At 49.1% G+C, this 20,963-nt stretch overlaps 1 protein-coding gene across 1 annotated transcript; it reads left to right on the top strand.

The window, feature by feature from the left end:
- Positions 1-365: 365 nt before the first annotated feature.
- Positions 366-20,648, top strand: Iqcj (IQ motif containing J). Its single transcript, XM_026392947.2, is given in 7 exon segments — positions 366-443; positions 6,415-6,479; positions 11,912-11,955; positions 11,958-11,988; positions 15,985-15,987; positions 19,923-20,058; positions 20,586-20,648. Coding segments are annotated over 7 exon segments (420 nt in total).
- The last annotated feature ends 315 nt before the right edge of the window (positions 20,649-20,963 follow it).

Here is a 20,963-nt window from a genome sequence, read left to right as displayed (position 1 = left end):
TATACCCAAAGGTCTTAAAAACAGCATACTACAGGGACATGGCCACATCAATGTTTATTGCAGCACAATTCTTTTGTTCTTTATAAAGACTCTCTTTATCATTGTTTATTTAAACTCATGCCTGACTGTCTATTCCATTTTCCAAGCATGGCGTTATTAGCCTGGGATTTTGATATCTAAGAGGGTTAAGAGCAGTGAGGTGGAGGAACAGATGGAGCAGGTCTCACCTCCTCTCCTGAGGTCCCGCAGGCCCAGGGGAGTGGGCTCTGCTAGGTGAGGTCAGGGGGGCGTTCCATGCGGTGATGTTCTGATGAGGCTGTCATGTTGGGCTGCTCATTCTGGTAGCAGCAAATCCTATAAGGACCATGGAAGCAGAGGACACGTTCCAGGGACAGCTGGGAAACAAGATCCTCAGCACTGGTTTCCGAGAAAGCCATGCACAGGTGACTAGGTGCATGCCAGGTGTAGAAGGGGATGGAGAGATGTAATAAGAACATAAACAACCACGAAAATAGCACCGGTGAGCACCTGCTGCCTGGTTCAGCACTGATTGCCTGAATTTCTAACTTCACTACAACTTTGGAGTCTGGTATATTTAGTGTCTATGTTTTACAGACACTAACTTTATTTAGTGTTTGTAAAACGATAGAGGCCCCACTTCCAGGGTCCCACATCCAGGAGAGAGCAGAGCCAGGCACCCCTGGGATAAGACAAGGAGGAGAGCTCACTGCTGTCTTGAGTAGGACACTAGGGAGTTCCCTAGGGTGGCACCACCGAAGGTCACCGAGGCACTTTAAAGTATGATTCTGGTTACCCCTCATGGCAGTGCATGGGGCTCTGACATCATCACCTTACCAACAAGAAAACAGACCTGGAGAGAGCTGACCGGATGTGTAGGATTGCACAGCCAAGGTAACCCTTCCAGGTCAATGGCAAGTCTGAGCACTTTGCAGACACCACAGGGCTGCCTCACAGGAGCTGCTGGGGGACCTCCACAGCCCCAGAGAGCAGAAATGGAGACCACTCCAGTCAGCACCTGGTTCCTGCTGTGAGTCCGTGGACAAGTTGCCTCACTCTGGGTGCCTGTTTTCTCATCCATGAAGTGGGAGTAACAACTGCATCTTTGGCTGCATTTATGGGGCTAGAATCATACTTTTTCGAAGGTAATTTATGCAACGTGCTTGGCACCTACTAAATTCAATGGATGTCAGTAGTGATGGTAGTAGCTCAAAGAAATGACTGCAGAAGGAAATGCGGAAGTAGAGCAGATCACAGTCCGAGATGAGTTCTGAAGGACAAGAGGAGAAGAACTAGGGGTGGTCACTCCGGAGTATTCTTAATCCAGAAGAGTGTTCTCAAGTAGGCTAGCAGTAGGGTTTATACAGAAGAATTGAATTATTGGAAATGTACTTAAAGAAAGGCAATTAGGCAGCCGAAGGTAAGAGTCCTGAGGGAGAATGGAGGGCAGGGAAGGGGAGATGAGGGAGATCCAGACTGCAGGTCCCACTGGAGGCCCCTTCCCAGCATGCCCCTAGGCTGCTTCCTCAGCATGGCTGGGTGAATACATAGGAATTGCAAATTCATGTTCCAACTGGACTAAGCAAAAAATCGAATCCAGGTGATCTGCTACACCAGGAGGAAATGCACTCCAGTCAGGGGCAAGCACCCTGAGGGTCGCATGGAGTTCTGATTACCTGTGCTCAATTGCTGTCCTTGGCCAGAGAATCTGGAGTTGGCTGGAGTTACTTGTCATGTTTGCTGTTCTGTCTGCATTCTGAGAGTGTTCATTTGCAGGTTCATGTGCTTGTTTGTATTTGAGTTCTCAGTTCGATGCATGGTCTTGGGATTTTTCTCTCTTTTTCAGAATGCAGAAATATATAAGATGCAAAAATATCTGTGCCCAGCATTTCAATCTCAGCTGGTTGTCCTGCTGTTAAGTGGACTAATTTTGAATACAGCAATCCCCTTAACATCATTACTGATAGTCATAATTTCTTGTATCCTAGATTTTATGGAAGGGGTTAGACTGAAATGAGCTAAGGCTTCACTCTGTGGCCATAGCTTTGGGATGAGTTCTTGAGACAATGCTGTATCCTCAAGGAAGGAGAGGAGGACCCTTAATCCCAAAGGGTATTTCTCATTGTTACTTTGGGCTGGCCACAGTCAGGTGGTCCTGGATCCTCTGCTTGGATTGCAGTGTGCAGGAGCTCAGGCAGATTAGGGCAAAGGGCCATCTGGTGGCTGGTTGTAGGTGCTTCTTTCCTGAAGCACCCTTATGTCATCTATGCCAGGAGAATTTGAGGTCTGAGACCATCTGGTCCACAGACAATGACTTAGTCAGAACTAGGCTTTTACCTCCCTGGCATCTGCTCAGGTGAGCTCGGCTGCTCGGCCCTCTCACATGTGGAGTTGAGACCTTGTGTCCTGCCACCTTAGAATACAGCCTGGTTCACCCACGAGTAAAGAACCTGCTCTTGCAGCAGTTCCCGTTGCCATACCTTATGTTCCTAAGTTTGCAAGTTGGCTGACCGTGAGGCCCCAGCATGGCAAGGCCAGTGCTCACCTGGCATCTCATGCAGTGGTGGTAGTCACTGCCAGAGCAGTCACAGCCTCTGCATGCATCAGACATTCAAAATGTCCTCGAGGTGCTAGAAGCAGGCAAGTCTTTCAAGTGTACTGCCTCACATGTGCCTATAACTTTCCAGAATGATCCTTTAAACGCGCTGTTGATGTCCTATTAGCCCCTGTTTTCCTCCCAAAGAAATTTGTGTTTAGCTGCCAGGTAACCTCCTTGTGTGAAATTTACAGGTCTCCCAGCCATAAAAAAACATTAATGCATAATACATAAACAAAACCTATGCTCTTTTTGCAAAAAAAAAAAAGGGGGGGGGGCAAAAAGAAAGAATGGAATTCAGTCCTTGCTTTCTAAAGGGAAAAAGCATGAACCTTGCATTTTCAGTTTGACGCCTTTTTGACTTAAATATATGAGATGACTATTAATGCCTGAATTCACAGTAGGGGAGAAGGGAAATGGCAGTAAATTGTAAAGCACATTTACATTATAACAAGGCCCACAGAAGCATTGTAACTCACACGGTTATTTCAACAGAGGTTTGGACGCCCTCCAATTTAATTTCCTGAAGTCGGGCTGTGCAGCTGGGTCATTGCTGGCCTAATCTGGGAAATGTGGCTCTGAGGCTGTGCATCAGAATGCCCTCCTCCAGCTGTCACCAAGCAGCGTCATTTACAGCCACCGAGGTCCAGGGCAAAGCATCAGAATCACTTTGTGTAGACACTGCAGCCTGCTGGCTTCATAAATTCTGTTACAGAGAGCAATAATCAATATTTCATGTTTAATCATGCAGAGCCAAAATTAGTATAGACTTTATGTCTTCTACTTTTCCAAATTATGCAAATACCAGTAACCCCTTTCCAGTGCCCTTTTCACACTTTCATTTAAAAAAGGGGCATGTGGGGGTGGGGAATTCTAGTAATATTTAATTGAACAATTGAACCATTGAAAGCATCAGAAGTAATGTTGGCTTTTCACCTCTTTTAAATAGTCACCCTCAGGCTAACATGGAGCTGTTCCAGCACAGAAAGCTGACTTAGTGAGTGCCACGGGTGTGTCAGCTGTGGCTGCACAGTGGAGCATACTGCAGAGTGTGCTCACAGGCTGTGTGGCCTTCGACACCGTGGACATGCCAGGAAAGTCAAGAGGCTGCGTCTGGACAGGAGTGCGCTTCAGAGAGAAAGCAATTCTGAGAAGATTTCTGATGTGAAGCCTGTCCAGACACACCCTGCTTGCTTAGACTGTGGAAATGGAAGGGCCAGCAAAAAGCAGGAAAAGTGCTTCCTTACTGGGTAGGCCTAGGGGCTGACCATGTGGCTGCAGAGGTGAGCACATCCACCCCCAGCCATGTCCACTGCTGGCACCAGGAAGACACCTACAGGAATGATGCAGAAAGGGAGGCCAGGCACCAAGAAAGAGCCATGAGCTACTGTCCACTCTGATGGTTCACGCCCAGGTTACTTCAGAAGGCCCCTTAGTCCAGTGGGCAGCAGGATCAGTTGTCAACCAATCATTAGCATGGCAGCCAGTGCTCACGCCTTGCCACTCAGCAAGGCTCCCCCTGGGTTTCACATGGGGGAATTTGGAACTCAGTGTGTTGAGGGTGCATCTGAATAACTCAACCTAGCAGAGAGGTTTAACCTACATCTTAAAGACAGAAGCTGGCTGGATGCTGTGGTGCACACCTGTAATCCCAGAAGTTCTGGAAACTGAGGCAGGAGGTTGCAAGTCCAAAGCCAGCCTTAGCAACTTAGCAAGGTGCTAAGCAACTCAGTGAAACACAAAATAGGGCCGGAGATGTGGCTCAGTGGTTGAATACCCCTGAGTTCAATCCCTGGTACCAAAAAAAAAAAAAAAAAAAAAAGAAAAGAAAGAAAGAAAGAAAAAAAAGACAGAAGCTATTTAGAGCATGGTAGAAATCATCCTATTATTTGGTCAGTGAAATGGAGCCAGAAAATTGACTTGAGGACAGCTTCTCCTCCAATGGGTCAGTCATAGCGCCGTTCTTCAGTCAATTAATATGATTAGTCAATAGTTAATTGTACTTTTGGATAGTAGAAAACAAGGACAATTCAGGGTCTTGGGGTGCATGAGCCAGGATCCAGGGATAAGACAGTGACTCGTGAGGGCATGGACACTTTCACAGAGCAACTCCACACTGGTGGGTCTGGGTGCAGGGGAACCGCAGGGTTGGGAAGCATCTGGGCCTGAACGGTTGTAGGATGAGAGCAGGGAAGGAGGAGGAGGAGGAGAGAGAGCAAAGGAAGTGGGGGAGGCAGGGAGGGAAGGAGGGGCAAGGCCACCCTGTGTGGAGCCACCCTGCCAAGGGACAGAGTCCTGGGAATCCAGCTCCTTTCCCACCCCCTCTCTCTCCAGTGCCTCCCACCGCTGAAGCCACAAACAAAGTGTCTTAGTTAATAAAGCCCAAGTTTCCAGGGCACAGAGGAGAGAGGCGAGAGGATGTTTCAGCACTAGGCTACCGAGGTTCGTTTTGGTCTTAGAACAACACACCCGTTTCACTCACTCAACAGACACACCTTCAGCATGCACAAGTGCTTCTTTCTGGAAATGGGCAATCAGGTGGAGGTGTTGGCATTGCTGAGCTCCGAGCTTGGCAGAGCAGGCAGTGGAGAGGGGCTAGTAACATTGGGATCACCACAGGCCACTGAGGAAGCAGGCTGGGTGCCCTGCCCTCCTCTTGGCTGGGAAAACCTGTTGAATAAGGGGAAAGTTGGGGAGGAGCTCAACCTGCATGTGTGGCAGGTGATTCACAGTGGAGGCCCCCAAACAGGGATCAGTCAGCCCTCTGTCTGCACAATCACATACCTGCAGATGGAGATCATTCAGGAAAACGTGTCAGTATGGAGCCTGCATGAATTTCCTCTTGTCACTCTCCCTCAACAACACAGTGTCACCACTCTTGGCCCAGAGTCTTCACTGTGAGGACTCAGGGTTGACTTGAAGCATACGGAGTAGGTTGTAGGGCTGCCTTACTGTGTCAAAGGTCAGTAGACTTTGTGACCTCTGCCCTGCAGAGAGCAAGGGATGGCTGCCGTCCCACAGTGGCTGCCTCTTGGGGCAGGCTGCTAGGGTGGCCAGGAAGGGTTGTGGTCTCAGGGAATGGGATGAAGATCTGTGAGGTCTTCAAATCCTCAGTGTAGCTAGGGCTGAGGACAGGGGCTTCACCAGGAAGCGGAGCTGTGTCCCTCATACCCTGTAGCACTAAGGGTGCCTGAAGTGCAGGGGAGGTCTATGCGCATCTGAGCACCTGGCTCAGGGAAGAGGTTTCCAAGAGGGAGAAGCAGGCTCCAGAGTTGGAGACCCCAGGCTTCTGCAGTCTCTTCCCAGCAGCCAGGAGCCAGCACTGTGTACCGAGTCAGGTGGAAAGAATGGAGGTCCAAGCCCAGCACAGTGATACCAGTGACTCCCGAAGCTGAGGCAGGGGATTGCAAGTTCAAAGCCAGCCTCAGCAACTCAGTGAGCCCTAAATAACTTAGTGAGCCCCTGTCTCCAAATAAAAAAAAGGGGGCTGGGGATATGGCTCAGCGGTTAAGCTTCCCTGGGTTCAATTCCTAGTACCAGACATAGAAGAGTGGAGGTGGGGTTGTATCCCCACCCTGGAAAGCAACTGGAGCAGCATCTTCAGAGATGGAAAATCCATCTGAGTGAGAGTATTGTATCCAGTTAAGTCAAGGATGAAACTGCCTTGTGTGTTCACATTCATAAAGATGTCTGGAACTTAAAATGGGGTATTGTCTCAATTTGGCTAATAACTGCCCTCAAGTATTGTTGCCATAAGTTCCTGACACTATTTTGTGATACCTTTTTTTCCTTTTTTACAGGAAGAGCTGAAAAGATTGCAGAACCCTTTAGAACAAGTCCACGATGGGAAGTATTTGCTTGAAAAGTAAGTAAAGAAGTTTAAAAGGGAGCTAAATCATTGGCTAGGTTAAAAGGCTTGCATGAAAAAAAAACTCAGTTGGGTGTGGTGGTGCACATCTGTAATCCCAGCAGCTTGGGAGGCTGAGGCAGGAGGATCACAAGGTCAAGGCCAGCCTCCGCAATTTGTGAGACTCTAAGCAACTTTTTGAGACCCTGTCTTAAAATAAAAATTAGGATCACATGGTACTCAGATGTCCATGGTGTGTGCTCCAGGGATTGAGACTTAACACTTCCATCTTTAACTTTAGTCAGGGATATTCATAGAATGCATTAAATGTGCAAGAAGTATAAGGCTAACCCCAAATTAATAGAATAATAGCATGAACATTCAAAATAACACTGCAAAACTATATAAGACTGAGCAAAAGGAAAGGCAGGGGTGGGGAGAGAGAAAAGCAATGAATAAAGGCAAAAATAGTGTCTACCTCTTAAGTTTTTAAAAACTGTCCAGTTAGGCATGTGAGATATGTATCCTGATTTCACGTTATGGGAAGAGCTTAGAGGGTTTTTTTTTTTTTGACATTAAAGTAGCTTGTGATTTTATAAGACTTCTAAAAATATTAGCATAATATCAAATTGATTGACAGCCATTGTCAGAATAAGAGAATTAAAAATAACTCCCTGTTATGAAGGATCTGCACTGTGCTCTGTACTGTGAATGCCCACCAACTTTCCCTCATGTCCGGGTTGTGGCCTATCCATAGGAGCGTTACCATTTCCATCTTACAGAGAGGAAAGAGGCTCAGAGAGGCTTCTGTGTGCTCAGCCAGAGAACGGTGAAGATGAGAGCCAACCCAGGTTTGGATGCCCACGGAGCTGTTGCTCCAGCCTGGCGGGGTCCCAGTGAGCTCTGCCCCAGTGTGTCCTGCATTTACAAAGTACCCTGACATCCTCAGAGGACAGAGCAGGGCAAGCTGTGAGGCCAGGGGACCCTGTGAAACCACTGCAGGGAACCAAGGAGGTGCCCCCTGGAGGAGAGGAGCTGGAGGAACGTCTGGGAGCCAAATTGCATCTTTGTCTCCAGAGAGAAGCTCGAGACCTACCAATAGGAGATGAGGAGAAACAGCCTTGGGCTCAGGAAAACATGACTTTTACAGCTTTCAGGCTGCCCACAATGGAAAGGATGTTGTCAAGAAATGAATATCCCAGGAAGGGTATAAATAAAAACATCAAGAACATTCCTGAAAACGGAAAAGCTTGGGGTGGGTCTGGTTCTTCTTTCTGCCTTTCCCCAGCTCTGTGAGTCAGGCAAATGGCCTCACCACCTGAGCCCAGGACCCTCAGCTTCAAGGAGGAAGGACAGAGTGTCAGTCCTCACAGGCATCAATGAGGACCTGACCCCATGGGAGGTGGCCCAGGCATGGTCCAGACAGTACTCTGTGGATCTGCTGGGCAGATGCCCTTAGAAGGGCAGCATCAGCCCTTCCAGCAAATGAGCTGCCTGGGTTAGCTGCAGATTTTATTTATCCTCACTATGGCTGTTTGCAGGTAATGGGAATGACTTATAAAAAAGCAGTTTAGCCATTATGGACCAAGCTCTGGAAATTCCTCAAAAGACTGTGAATGGGCTGCCTTATGACCCAGCAGTCCCACCCCCTGGGTGCACACCTGAAGGAAACGAAGCCAGCCAGCGTCTCCGTTTCACTGCAGTCCTAGTCACGCAACCAAGACACGGGGACAGCCCAGGTGTTCGTGAAGGGTGTGGACAATGTGGTGCACACAATGGAATGTTTGTTACTTGGCCACAAAACAGAACCAAGTCTTGTCATTTGCAGCCAGTGGATGGAAGTGGAGGACGTTAAGTGAAATAAGCAAGGCACAGAAAGACAAGCACCACATGCTACAGTCATGTGGAACATGAAACAGTTGCTCTCACAGGAATGGAGACCAGAGTGGTGGTTTCCAGAAGCTGGGAAAGTCAGGGAGGCCAGGAGAGTGGGGAGGCTGGGAGAGAGGGGAGGCTGGGGCAAGTTGATCCGTGGGCACTACATTAGTTACTCAGGAGCAGGAAGCTCTGGTCTGTTTGGCACAGTAGGGTGACTGCAGATAACAATAATGATCGGTCCATTTTGAAAAGCTAGAAGAAAGTACATTGAACATTTTCCCCATAAAGCAACAATGAGTGCTTGAGGAGATTAAAGTTTAACCTGGTTTAAACATTACAGAGTGCATATGAGTTTCAAAACATGGTGTTTCCTGTTGTTATGTACCACTTTTGTTTTTTATGTATGAGTTAAAAATAAATTCAACTTAAAACACAAGAGAACATCTCTGTCTCCCCCATCTTCTTGCTGCTGTCACCACTGTGTGAACAATGACCAGAGCCTCCAGCTGACCTTAGCGAGAAGCTTCTCCCATGTGACCCTGCTGTAATGACAGAGGGCTGGTGGCTTTTCATCCTGCTGCATTGGAGTCTCCAGGGAGGTTGCACTCAGTCCAGGAAGGCTGGACCTGAATCCCTAGGGCCGCCTGATTCTTCTTGAGAGCTTCCTGGTGATTCAGGGGAGGAAAGGGGCTGAAGACAGTGGACAGATGCTGTTCAGCTTCTTCCAGTTCATCCATCTCCTCCTGTGGCATCACCCTCCGAGGACTCAGGACACCCTGTGACGTTCAGCCCATTTATTTACTGAACCTGGCTATGCCATGACTGATTTTAATGTAGGAAATGAACTGCAGAAGTGTTTCTTTTTCCTTTGTTAATTGACTGCAAGTGTGTACTGAGCTCTTGCCACCACCACCACGTAGCTTCGCCCTCTGCCCCAGGGGGAGGTGCGTGTGCTCCGCCTCCTGCAGCCCACTCTTCCCTTGCTATCGCAGGCCTGGGCAAGCCCGAGTCTCTGGGGGTTTAGTACAGTTGTTGTTCCAGCCATGAATGAGGAGCCCCAGGACGGGAACTGTCTCCCCTCAGAACACACGGGCCCTGGGGTGACCCTCCCTTTCATGCTTGTCCAGGACACTGAGAAAACAAGCTCTGGCCATCTGCCCGACAGCTGCAACCATTCTGTGGATTTCTGGGAAGTTTCCTGACCTGCTCGGGGCAAGACTGTGTGTCCTTGAAAGCTGTCGGATTTGATTAAAAAATGGGTGCACTTAGGTGAGCTGCAGCTGTCCTGGCACTGTGCAAATCAGCCCAGCCAGGCACGCCCACCAGAAGTTAAGTGCCTGGATAGGTGGCCCCTCGGAACATTCGCCTTGTTCTAAATCTCCGTCAGTGTACAGGGAGAGCTTTGCTCCACCATGTGGGAGACCATGTGGAGGGCATCACAGGGCGCGTGAACACTCACACAGGTGCACACACTTGCACACCAACACATGGGCACATACACACACTCATACATGCACACACAGACCCACAGAGCTTGGCAAGGGCCCAGGAACAGAGAAGAGCTCTGTCAACTCATGAATTGGAGGCTGCTTATAGCTATTGTTCCCAATGATAGTTCATTGGCACAAGCCCGCAGGCTCACTGCCATTTTTGTAACTGTTGAATGGCTGGATCTCTGGTGGGTGTCGTGTGATAGCAGGCCACATGTTTTGTTAGTATGCAGTCACTTGATTAACCAATGGAAGCTATTGATGGCCTAGACAAATGCTGGCCAATTAAACCAATAGGCATTCGAAGACCATTGAGGAAATATGAATTCTACCCTTGGATTAGTGAAATTGCTGGGAGAAGTTCTCCTTATGAAGATACCACGTTGCTGCAGTCGCTGCATGGTGACAGGTCTCCCTGCATGCTCACTTGTGTCTCTACCTGTCCTTAATGGGATGCTCAGTGGACCCTGCAGTGTCCTTGCTACAGGCTGCTGTCCCTGCAAGCTGCAGGATTACAGAGGTGAGACTTTACTGTCCGCCACCCAGGTCTGGGTCCCTCTGTCCCTCTGTCCCCCTGCCTGGTGGAGTCCTGAGCATGGGCCCTGCCTGGCAGCCTTGCGTCGTATCCCCCACGCTCCATACTGTTCTAGCACCCGATGATTGGAGCATGTGTGTAGATGGTGAGTGAGGAGAACTAAGAGGAGCCCTGGGTACCCACAGAGCACAGCCTCTTCCTCACCCAGCCAGGCAGAAGGAGCTCCGCCACGCTCTGCTCTCCTGGGCATGCGGCACCACCTAGTGGCCACATGAGTGCCTGTGAGCTGCCATGTGTGCCCTCAGTGCTTAGCCACTCCTCCCTAAGGAGGAGGAGATGCACTGTGGCTTATGGCACTGTACCAGGACATTCAGCAGGCTTTGTATCCTTTTCTTTGATGCCACCACACTCCTGTTCTCATGGCTGACAGCTCACACAGCCTTCTAATGAGCTTTCTTCCTCTCTCCCTGCTCCCTCCTGCTGCAAGCCACTCCTCCTGTTCCCTGGCTCCAGATCCTGTTTCCCAGGGGCAGGGTGATGGCGCTGGACCTCACATCACTGAGGGCCTACTGGGTGGATTTGGGTGTCAGTACTGGCCTTTTACAGCTCCAGACAGAGGGGTCAAAGCACACATCACGCACGTGGGAGCTGACGTTTCCTGATGCCTGACACACACACCCTTGTCTGGGTCTGTGCTCTGGGAGGAACAGAGGACTAGGCTCTTAGGGGGATGAAGCACATAAGCCAGATTCTTAAGACACAAGTTTTACTGTGTTTCTCCCAAATGGCGAACTGAGCTACATCCGCTTCGGGGTTCTCAGCTGATACAGGGTGTAATTTACAGAATTAAAGATTATCAATGCACAATGTCTGTGACAGGGGCTGTACACACGTGTGACCCATGACCATCTGTATACAGGCTCATTTCCTTCTATCCACCGGTGTGGTGTACCTTCTCTTGTGCGAGATCCCTGTTTGTTTTCTAAAACCAGCCTGTGCATTTTCTGGCCTCTGCTCCTCTATTGCAGGCCTTCCTTACACACACGACCTGACACTCTCAGCCTGCAGACTTCCTTCAGGTCCTGTGAAACCCAGCCCAGGGCCACCTTTGCAGGGGCTGAGCCCTCAGTGAGACCTGCAGCACCCCAAGGCAGAGGCCACCATCCGTGGGTCACACTGCCAGACTCAGACAGTGTGGGGAGCAGAGGAAGCTGGGACAGCACACCACTGGGTGGGGCTGGACCTCCTACAGCCACTGGTCAGCAGGATCACGCATTGTGACATTCTCCCCGTGTTCCATCTGCCCCCGGAATGGTCCAATGTTCCACTTTCCTGCCTTGGCTTTGAGTGTAGGGCTGAGCCGTGGAGGTGGAGCCTTCTCTTCTGGGGTGTGGTCACTCTCTGCCGCCCTCCCTCAGGACTCTGTTAATAGAGTCAAGTGAAGGGCCATGAATCCTCATCAGTCTTATCAGAAGCTGGTGACTGAGCTGCACTGTTGCTGAGTGCTAATGTCCTGGGCGGCAGGGAGGCGTGGTTTCTGTTTCCAGCTGCCGGCTGGCCACAGATGTGCAGAATAATGTTGAAAAATATCCCTAAATCTGCAGCCCTTGGAATCAAGGGTCAAGTGTCCGTTGCAACATGGTCCACATGGGGCAGGTGGTGTGCAGTGCTGGCTGGGGGGACGTCTGAACCATTCTACACTAGTGCCCTGTGCCTCCTCCCTGCTCTGGGCAGTGGTGCCAGCTCCCCTCACCCCTTCCCCTTCATAGGGAGCATGATTCTCCAGCGTCCAGCAGCACTTCCCGCTGCTCATCTTACCACCACCTGGGGCCACACACACCTTTTTATTTAAGACCTTCTTCCTTCTTCCTATTTCTGTTCTGGCCCCCTCCAATTATTTTTTGGAAAAAAAACACACCTCTTCTATCTCTTTCTCACTTCCTATCCTATTTTAATAATGCCAAAATTGAGCCCATTTTCCCTACTCTATAGAATCAACTATTATATTAATATAGTACTAACAGTGCCTCGATATTAACACATAGTAAGAAATAGTAAGATCCAGACTGAGATAGAATCGATCATAGAACAATATATCAGATTTTAAAGCTACTTCTAAATGGAGAAGGGGCCCATCGGGATCTCCCTGGCAGTGATTGCCAACCAGGGCTGCTTTCTGGGATTCTTTCAGGTGCCTGTAAGCATCGCCAGCAGTGGATGGTGTGTGCTGTCTCTGCCTCTCTCACACTCAGCTCCACGCGTAAGAAGACACAGGACAATTTACACACGTTTGAGCTTGGCCAGAGCTTCTGATCATTTGGGGGAGAAAAGAGGAATCTTGTAGAAGTTACCCTTGGGGTGCAACCTGGAAGAACAAGCCATGGCTGGATTGAGGAATTAGAACAGAAGTGACTTCAGATGTGGTCTGCAAGCACTGGCTGTCTGTGGCAGGACTTTCCTCATTCATTTGGTCCTGCCCAGTGAAAAGGCTCTGGGGGGAGGTTGTGGCATGAAAAGCCAGAGCATCCAATTTGAGTGCTGGATCAAGTTGGGGCCCTTGCTGGCCTCTTAGCCCCACTCCTTCCCCAGCTTGTGGAAGCCAAGGGTGGGCACCAGCTGCAGAAGCAGGCAGAGAAGTTTCCTGGGGTCCAGCCAGTGCAGAGCTGGAATGCTGTGATTTATGTTTGCTGGTTTGATGGCGGAGTCTCAGCTCATTGAGGTGCAGATGAATAGGCTTATCTCCTCTAATAACTCTGGACCCCATTTCCCTCACTGGAGAGGGCAAGGGAGAGAAAACTTAATCTTGCTCAATAATGGAATTCGAGTCCCATTGGAGAATTTACTGCTGTTCAGTGACTTTTGTCTAATCTGGTTATTAAATTCTGAACTCCCGCAGCAGGTGGAGCAAGCCCATGCCCGCAGCTGTGAAGCCTGCCCCTGCCTGTGCCTCTCCTCTGTCCTCCCTTCTCTGCTGCACACCTGGGCCTACAGGCTTGTTACCTTAAAATGGCCGAGGCCTGGAAGAAGGGGTCTTTGGGTCTCCCTCAAGCCCCAGAGGTTTTGGCTGCACCCCTCACGGGCTTGAACCCCTTGCTCTGCTGGGCTGCCTTCCGTGACCACCGGCAGAGCCTTGGCCAACCTGGGAGGCTTCAGAGGGGAGGGTACTCCAACCCTGCTCCCCCAGGGAGCTCTCCAGACCCACAGAGCCTCGTTGTGAAGCTGACCCTGGTCTCAGGTTCCTCTCCAACACCACAGCTTTCTCCTTGGGCCTGTGACCTCTGTTGGTGGGACAAAATGAGTGTCTACCTTCTCTGGAGGAGCAGAGAAAAGAGGTCACTGCACCATGGAATCTGCTCTCCTGGAAACCACCCTGGCTGCCACTGACAGGCCAGAGCAGTGGGGTCCCAGCAGGATTTCTGTGCAACCCAGCCCCTGCCAGCCTGTGGGGGGTGGTGGGTACATGGGTAGGCATTCTCCTGGTAGAAAAGGCAAGATGGGAACTATCAGGGACAAGCAGCCTCTGCTACACACCTGTGTAAGTGGGAACCAGGATGGGGGTAGGTGACAGGGGAGCTTCAGTCGGCTCTTCATCAGCAGGACAACATGAAAAGGGAAGAATCTGGTAAGTTACCCTGAGCTGGGCCAGTGCACACACCGGCCATCCCAGCAGCTCGGGAGGCTGGAGCAGGAGGACTGCACGATCCGCTTCCCCTAGAACTAGACTCAGCAACCTCGCAAGACCCTGTCTCAAAATAGAATGAAACAACTGGGCAGAGTGCCAGCCTAGCATGCTCGAGGCCCTGGTTTCCATCCTGAGCACCCAAACTGTACCCTTGTATGAGGTGCAAAGAACCAGAGGCGTTAGGAAGGGTGGCTTTGTGAGGGGGTGTGAGTGTGCAGGGGCTGTGATCTAGAGGCAGGGCCGAGAAGGGCACATTGCCCGCCTTATGGACGTGAGTGGGAAGAGGCAGTTGTGAGCATTAGACCCACAGGATCAAAAGGCCACATAGAAGGGGTAAAAGCCATCGAGAACACACAGCCAGTGGGAAAAGGTCCTCTGGGAGGTGGAAGGCAGGGTCTCTGTCGAACAGGCAAAGGCAGGCTTCACAAGTCAGAAAGTCAGAACAGAGACAGCACCAGCCAGGGCTCCATGAAGCCTAGAGGAGGGTCAGCGTCCACTGGGGAGCCAGGGAGCAGCCGGGAGGGAGGGCAGAAACAAGGAGCCAGAAGGTAGCCTGCAAGGGGACTCCACCCCCATCCAACAGTGATCCCGCAGGTCCCAGCCATGCTCTGCTAGCAGCAGCAAGATCTCAGCAGGTCTTCCAATACAAACTGTCACTGGACGTCTTTGTTACTGAGTGCCACCCTTTCCCTTGGGTATTTATGTAGTGATGAAGCAACACACAGATGCATTGAATATAATCAGCTTTTAACATCCACTCCATAACTATTTCAATTCCTCTCCTGTTTTTTTTAATTGGTATATTTGGTTTTATGATGAAACAGCATTTAGATTTTCTATGAAGGGTGAAAGAGACAATCTTAAAAAGAATTTTGAGGGCTGGGGATGTGGCTCAAGCGGTAACGCGCTCGCCTGGCATGCGCGGGGCACTGGGTTTGATCCTCAGCACCACATAAAATAAAATAAAGATGTTGTATCCAAAAGTTTAATTAAGAGAAGACATGAGATAAATGGATAGAGTGCAGACTTTGCAATTCGAGTCATGTAGATTCAAACCCCAGCTCTGCTTCTTACCTACTGTGTGACCTTGAGCAGCCTGGTGACCTCTCTGGGCCTCCTTAATTGTACTCCTTAATATGAGAACAGTAACTGGATTATAATGAGCTTTCAGTGAGAAAACCCCAGAAAAATCACTAAGCTTCTTAAGTCTTTTCCATCCAAATGGATCTTCCCAACATATTTCTGTGAACTTGGGTAACAAAAAACTGCCAGTAGGGACATTCGTGAATCCAGGGTTCCAGTGTATGTGATTTTCATATTACCTCAAAATACTTAGAAGTACTAGACATGTCTGTTTTTATGTCATTTTCCTAGTCTACCCAGGACCCCTACGTGTGGACTTTGGGGCTGAGGGACTTGCACACAGTGACCTTTGACTTCTGCATGTCTTGGGGAAGTTGAGGCTGATCTTCTGTAGGTGAGCCCCACACAGGCCAGTGTGGCTGGTGTCAGCCTCGGGCCACAGTTAATGAGAAGTTCCCTGGCCACTTCCTTGTGAGCAGAAAGTGCTCTCAAGCTACTTCTTGGACAAGCGTATGAAGAATAGGTTTGTTCATCAGCTACTGACCAGGTCATCTGACTTGCGGAGGGCACTGCTGGCCACTGGGCACTGCCTCAAGGCTGTACGGCCTCCCGGTGGCTGGCCTTGTTCGATGCTCTTGTCTTTGAATGCTCCACACCATCCTGGCTGCTCTTCTCCTTCTCAGGCTCCGTCACCCCTCTGTATCCTGTTTCTCAAGTGTCTTGTCATCTTCACAGAGTGTCACAGATGCAGGACCATGCCCAAATGCTCACCTGGGAGGGAGCCGGGTTGCTGCTATCAAGGTGGTCTTAGCATTGGTGAAACCTTAAGAAAGATCTGGAAGAGCAAGAGCTCAGGATGTGCTGGAAGTCCCACCAATCCTAGGTGGAGTGAAGTCAGGGGCAGGCGGGAAGGGGATGGGCTGAGACGAGGACAGCTATGGGAAGCCTTCCACTGGCCTGCGTGGCCCTTCACATCATTGGGTACACGCATATCAGGATGAGGGATTGGGTGGACACCAGACCTGCTAGGAGAACTCACAGCTTCACAAGGAGAACTCAACACAGGCTTGAATAACAGGGCTTCTCCTCATCTGCCCTAAGTCAGCACATGGCAGGCCACTTAGGGTGGCACCCTCTTTTGGCTGGTTCAGAATTCATCATACAGGATTATAAAGTATTTTGAAAAATTTAAAGTAATTTAGTAACATAAAAGAACTAGAAAATTTCATATGAAAACCCAGCTTTCTGGCTACTTAGGAGCAGTGGGAAGTCTGGGACAGGGTGCCCTCTCTGGCCAGTCTGCCCTGCTGGCCTGGAGCAGCTCCTGAGGTCCCCCTTCTGTCTTCTGCAGACCTCCTACCTCCTGCCTGTGCCCTCAGGCCCATGTCTTTGCCCCAAGGCTTTTTTTCTCCCTCCCTCCACCCTGCCAGGCCCAACTAAAGAACCAAGACTCTCTGGAGCTTTCTCCAAGCACCTGGCTCTCAGGGTGCCCTCTCTTCTGTCCTCTGGGTCAGGACACCCAGGGGTGACCAGGACCACATATGGTGAGCCCCCAGGTAGTCATGAGCTTGAGGAGCTGCTCACCCTGCAAAACAGGGACATGTAGAGAAAGGGCAGGGGCAGGTGACAGCGCCATCTCCAATATGAGAAAAGGGAATAAGCAACAGGCCTAGTCAAAAAGTTATGAAAAAAGATATTTAGCATCTGTTTAGAAACCTAGGCTTCCTTTATAATTAAAAATGTAGGAAGCAACAAAATGTGTTCCCTTACTTTATCTAGTCTTCAAAGGATGACATCCTCAGCATTGCTTAATCTAAAAATAACAGTGTCAAGGCAGTTGTTACGGTTTAGATGTGGTGTGCACCTAAAGCTCAGGTGTGAAATGCAAGAAGGTTTGGAGAAGTGACTGGGTTATAGCCTTGACCTAATCAGAGAATCTAACTGAGTGTAACTGGAGGCAGGTGGGGTGTGGCTGGAGGAAGTGGCTCACTGAGGGTGTGACTACGGGGTATATATTTTGTATCTGGAGGTGGAGTCTCTCTCTGCTTCCTGATCATCATGTGAGCTGCTTCCCTCGGCCACACTCTTCCTCCGTGATGTTCAGCCTCACCTTAAGCCTGAGGAATGGAGCCAGCCTTCTATGGACTAAGATGTCTGAAACCTTGAGCCCTCAAATAGACTTTTCTACCTCCACAGTTGTTCTGATGTGTCCTTTAGTCACAACAGCAAAAGAGCTGACTAAGACAGCAACTTGTTGTTTAGTCTGCAGCCAAGGAGGGATCCAGTAGGAATTACAGTGGAGCCAGGAGGAGAAGGCTGGAAAGTGATTTCCACGAGGTGGGCTTCTCTTTTACAGTAAAACAGCACAGAGAGGCTAGTTCCTATTGTGAGAAATACACTCACCTGCCCAAACCCAAAGAATCAACTGGGAGAACCCAGGCTCTATGGAAGAGAGACCCAAATGATGGTCTTGCAAGATCAGGTGTCTTGTGGTCAGACACCCAGAGATGGTACAGTCAGTATTTTATCCACTAGGGTGCAAGGGGCCTTCTATGGTTCCTCATTGGCTGCATAGGACTTCCTGAATGTCCCCTGTGATTTCCTGTCTCCTATTGGGTTATTAAAGAAATGACATTGAATTGTCCCCACCTCCTCTTGTTCCCTTGTGGTGGGAAAGACTTCTTGAGGTGAACGCATTCTGGCACATGGGAAGCTCTTACTTCTTTACCTAAGTTGCTCTTTCTTAACCAAGAGGCTCTATCTCTGTTGGTCAGGCTGAGCTCTTCCCCCACCTCCTGTTTGTTAAGGGCTGCTCAGGTGCCTGGACTTTGGATCTGCCACATCCATAGGTTATGGTGCTATGGTGTAAGTTAACTGCCTGTAACTTTCCATTCTGCTCTAGGTCCCCTCTAGCTGCCTTTCCTACAATCCAATTTTACATTTCAGCCTAAATGCTCTATTCTGAAAATGGACCACTGGACTTCCTGTTTCTCACAGTAAAGATGGCGTCGCCCACTCCACCCTTTCTCTACACATTGCTGTCTGTTTTGCAGTGCAGGTGGCTCCTCAGGCTCACAACCCCCTGGGGACAACTCACCACAGGTAGTCCTGGTCACCAGTGAAAGTCATTTGAAAGTCACGCTGGAGGTGTGACCCAAGGGAAGTCACCATGTGTGATATCAACTTTTCTAGGATACAGAGACTTAATACCATGGCTGAAACCATTAAAAAACAATGTAACAATTTAGGGTGCTAGTCTAACAGGAATGGCCTGGTGCTTGATTGTAGCTTCTGCTGGTAGTTTAAAGTCATTGTCCAGCCTGTCCTGCAGCCTTTGAAACTCTAATTATGACTGGCAAGAGGTATGAGGGAAATATTATCATATGAAGTTTAAAAAGAAATGAGATAGTTTAACATGCTTTAAATTAAGTTAAATTGTTTCCATAATCTGTGGACAATGACCATAAATTAAATATCCCAAACTAAAAGAACTCTTGCATTAAGGAAGTCAGTGGGCATATAAATGTTTTTAATGAACATTTTTTTTGTTTTGTTTTGTTTTTTGGTACCAGGGATTGAACTCAGGGGCATTCAATCATTTAGCCACATCCCCAGCCCTGTTTTGTATTTTATTTAGAGACAGGGTCTCACTGAGTTGCTTAGCACCTCACCATTGCTGAAGCTGGCTTTGAACTCGCGATCCTCTTGCCTCAGCCTCCAGAGCCACTGGGATTACAGGCATGCACCACCATACCTGGCTTTAATGCACTTTTAAAAAGCATTAAATGTTTTCTTCTCTTATCACTAAAATAAGCTATCTATTCACTTAGGGAAAATGAATGTTATTTTATTGGCTAAGGATTGTTATTTCTGAACTAAGGAAAATTGTCACTTTCCAGATTCCAGGACGCTAGCCAGGAAACAGGCTGCTTGAGCAAGTTTACCCTTGTAAACCTGTCCTCGCAGTTTTCAGGACCCTTGGGCTCTCCAAGGTATCACACCGCCCCCTGGTGTCCAACTTTTTAAAATACAATACTGACTCAAATAGCCCCTTACAATTTTACTTATTTTCAGAACAATCAAGGTGACATTAAAAAAAAAAAGAAAAGAAAAAATGATACTACAGACTATTTTTAAATATTACAAATGTGTGCATTTTATGTGGGTGGCCAAAATTTTCTAATTTTTACAACATTTAGAATGTTACTCGCTTTGTGCCCTTGGTGGGAATGTCCACTGACTTGGAGTATCCTGAAGAGCAGGATCCCTCAGCTAAACTCTGGAGAACCCCTAAAGCCTCAGGCATGTGGTGCCACCCACAGATGCCAAAGTAGTGCTACTCTCTGACCAACAGGTCCTGCAAAACAGTGTGGGTCCCATCCCCAGGCAGGTAATCTTGCAAAGTCTTATTTGAGATTCTGTTTAAAATTTTTATGTCAAAGAGCAATAAGCAAGCACTATATAATAAAACGGCCCACATGCAATTCCAAGCAGAACCAGAATCTTCTCTCCCAGGACGTGAGCAATGTGACTTGGGCCTTTATGAATCTTACCTGTGCAATTCCATGCAAACCATGGACAAGGCCCAAAGGTCTCAGCAGAGGCACCTGGGTCCAGGTAAAAGCCCTGAGGCTTAAGATTCATGGCATCAGAAATTGGCCTGGGACCCCAAGGGTTTGTTCCTTGGGCACGTTCCATGTGATAAACTTCTCTGTCCCTGTAACCAATGGCTGGGATTTTCTGGGCCTGCTGGTGGTGGCCTAGGAGTGACAGTGTGATTTTTTTCCTCACAGCATCCAGCGGGCGTGGCGTGAGCATCTGCAGCGGCAGGAGCCCCTGGAGAAGAGGAGCCCGTCGCCACCTTCAGTGTCCTCCGGCAGGCTGAGCAGCTCCAGCAGCGTGAACACCTTCTCCGACAGCAGCACACCTGTGAGTGCACCTTCCATTCTCCTGGTTGACTTACCGCCGCTTATGCGTAGCCTGGACTCTGGATCTAGGATGGAAGTTGTGGGGTGTGAGCAGGTGGTTTGTGACAGTGAGGCTCTATGCAGCTCAGGTGCTACCTGGAAGCTAGGGTAGGGGCTTTGTCCTTTTAGAACAGACCAATTCGCAACTTGAAGTGAGCTTTACTGAGTCTAGAGAAAGGGTCGTGTTTGAAATCAGCCTCTGAGGCTCACTTCATCCCCTTTTCTCTGTGGACGTGCATCTCAGTTGGTGCCTCTAGAAGCCTTGTGTGATACTGATGTGTCAGAAGGTTAGTACGAGAAGGAGAACTTTCCCAGAGGGAACTGGAAATAGTAGTAAGCTCAGAGCCCAGGTAGGCCAAACTTGGCTGGTGTGTGCAAGTCTCCATGGCCAGATGGGGCCACAGACCCCACCTGAGGGGCAGCCACCTGGAAAGGTGTTACCATGTAGGGATGCAGGTCAGATATTGTCAAATGTGGCTCATTCTTCAGGAGATGCCAGAAATCCACGGAGAAGATGTGGAAGGTAAGATGGAGACCACAGTGGGGCTATAGGCCACCAGCACACAACTCAGAAGTAGGCTAAGGAATGAAGGAACTGTTGATGTCTGTGTGTTAACGAGAATAACATATGTGTTTGTCGGGTGCCTAGAAACCAGGGTGTTATGGATTCAGCCACTGTAATGCTGAAAAGTAAGAAAGAGAAATGGAGTAAAAAAATATTTCTTTGCTACTTTGCTCTAATGTCCATTCAGTTGTGAAAAAGTTTTCTCAAGATGCAGAATCGTGTATTCACATTGGGATCAAGCCAAAGTTACTTTATCTGAGAGGTGTTCTGATGACCGATTTGCACATTCTTTGGTAACTGGT

Source organism: Urocitellus parryii, chromosome 2 (assembly GCF_045843805.1).
Source record: "Urocitellus parryii isolate mUroPar1 chromosome 2, mUroPar1.hap1, whole genome shotgun sequence".
NCBI lineage: Eukaryota > Metazoa > Chordata > Mammalia > Rodentia > Sciuridae > Urocitellus > Urocitellus parryii.
Note: the sequence above shows the minus strand (reverse complement) of the source record. Positions and strands in the feature narration are given on the sequence as shown.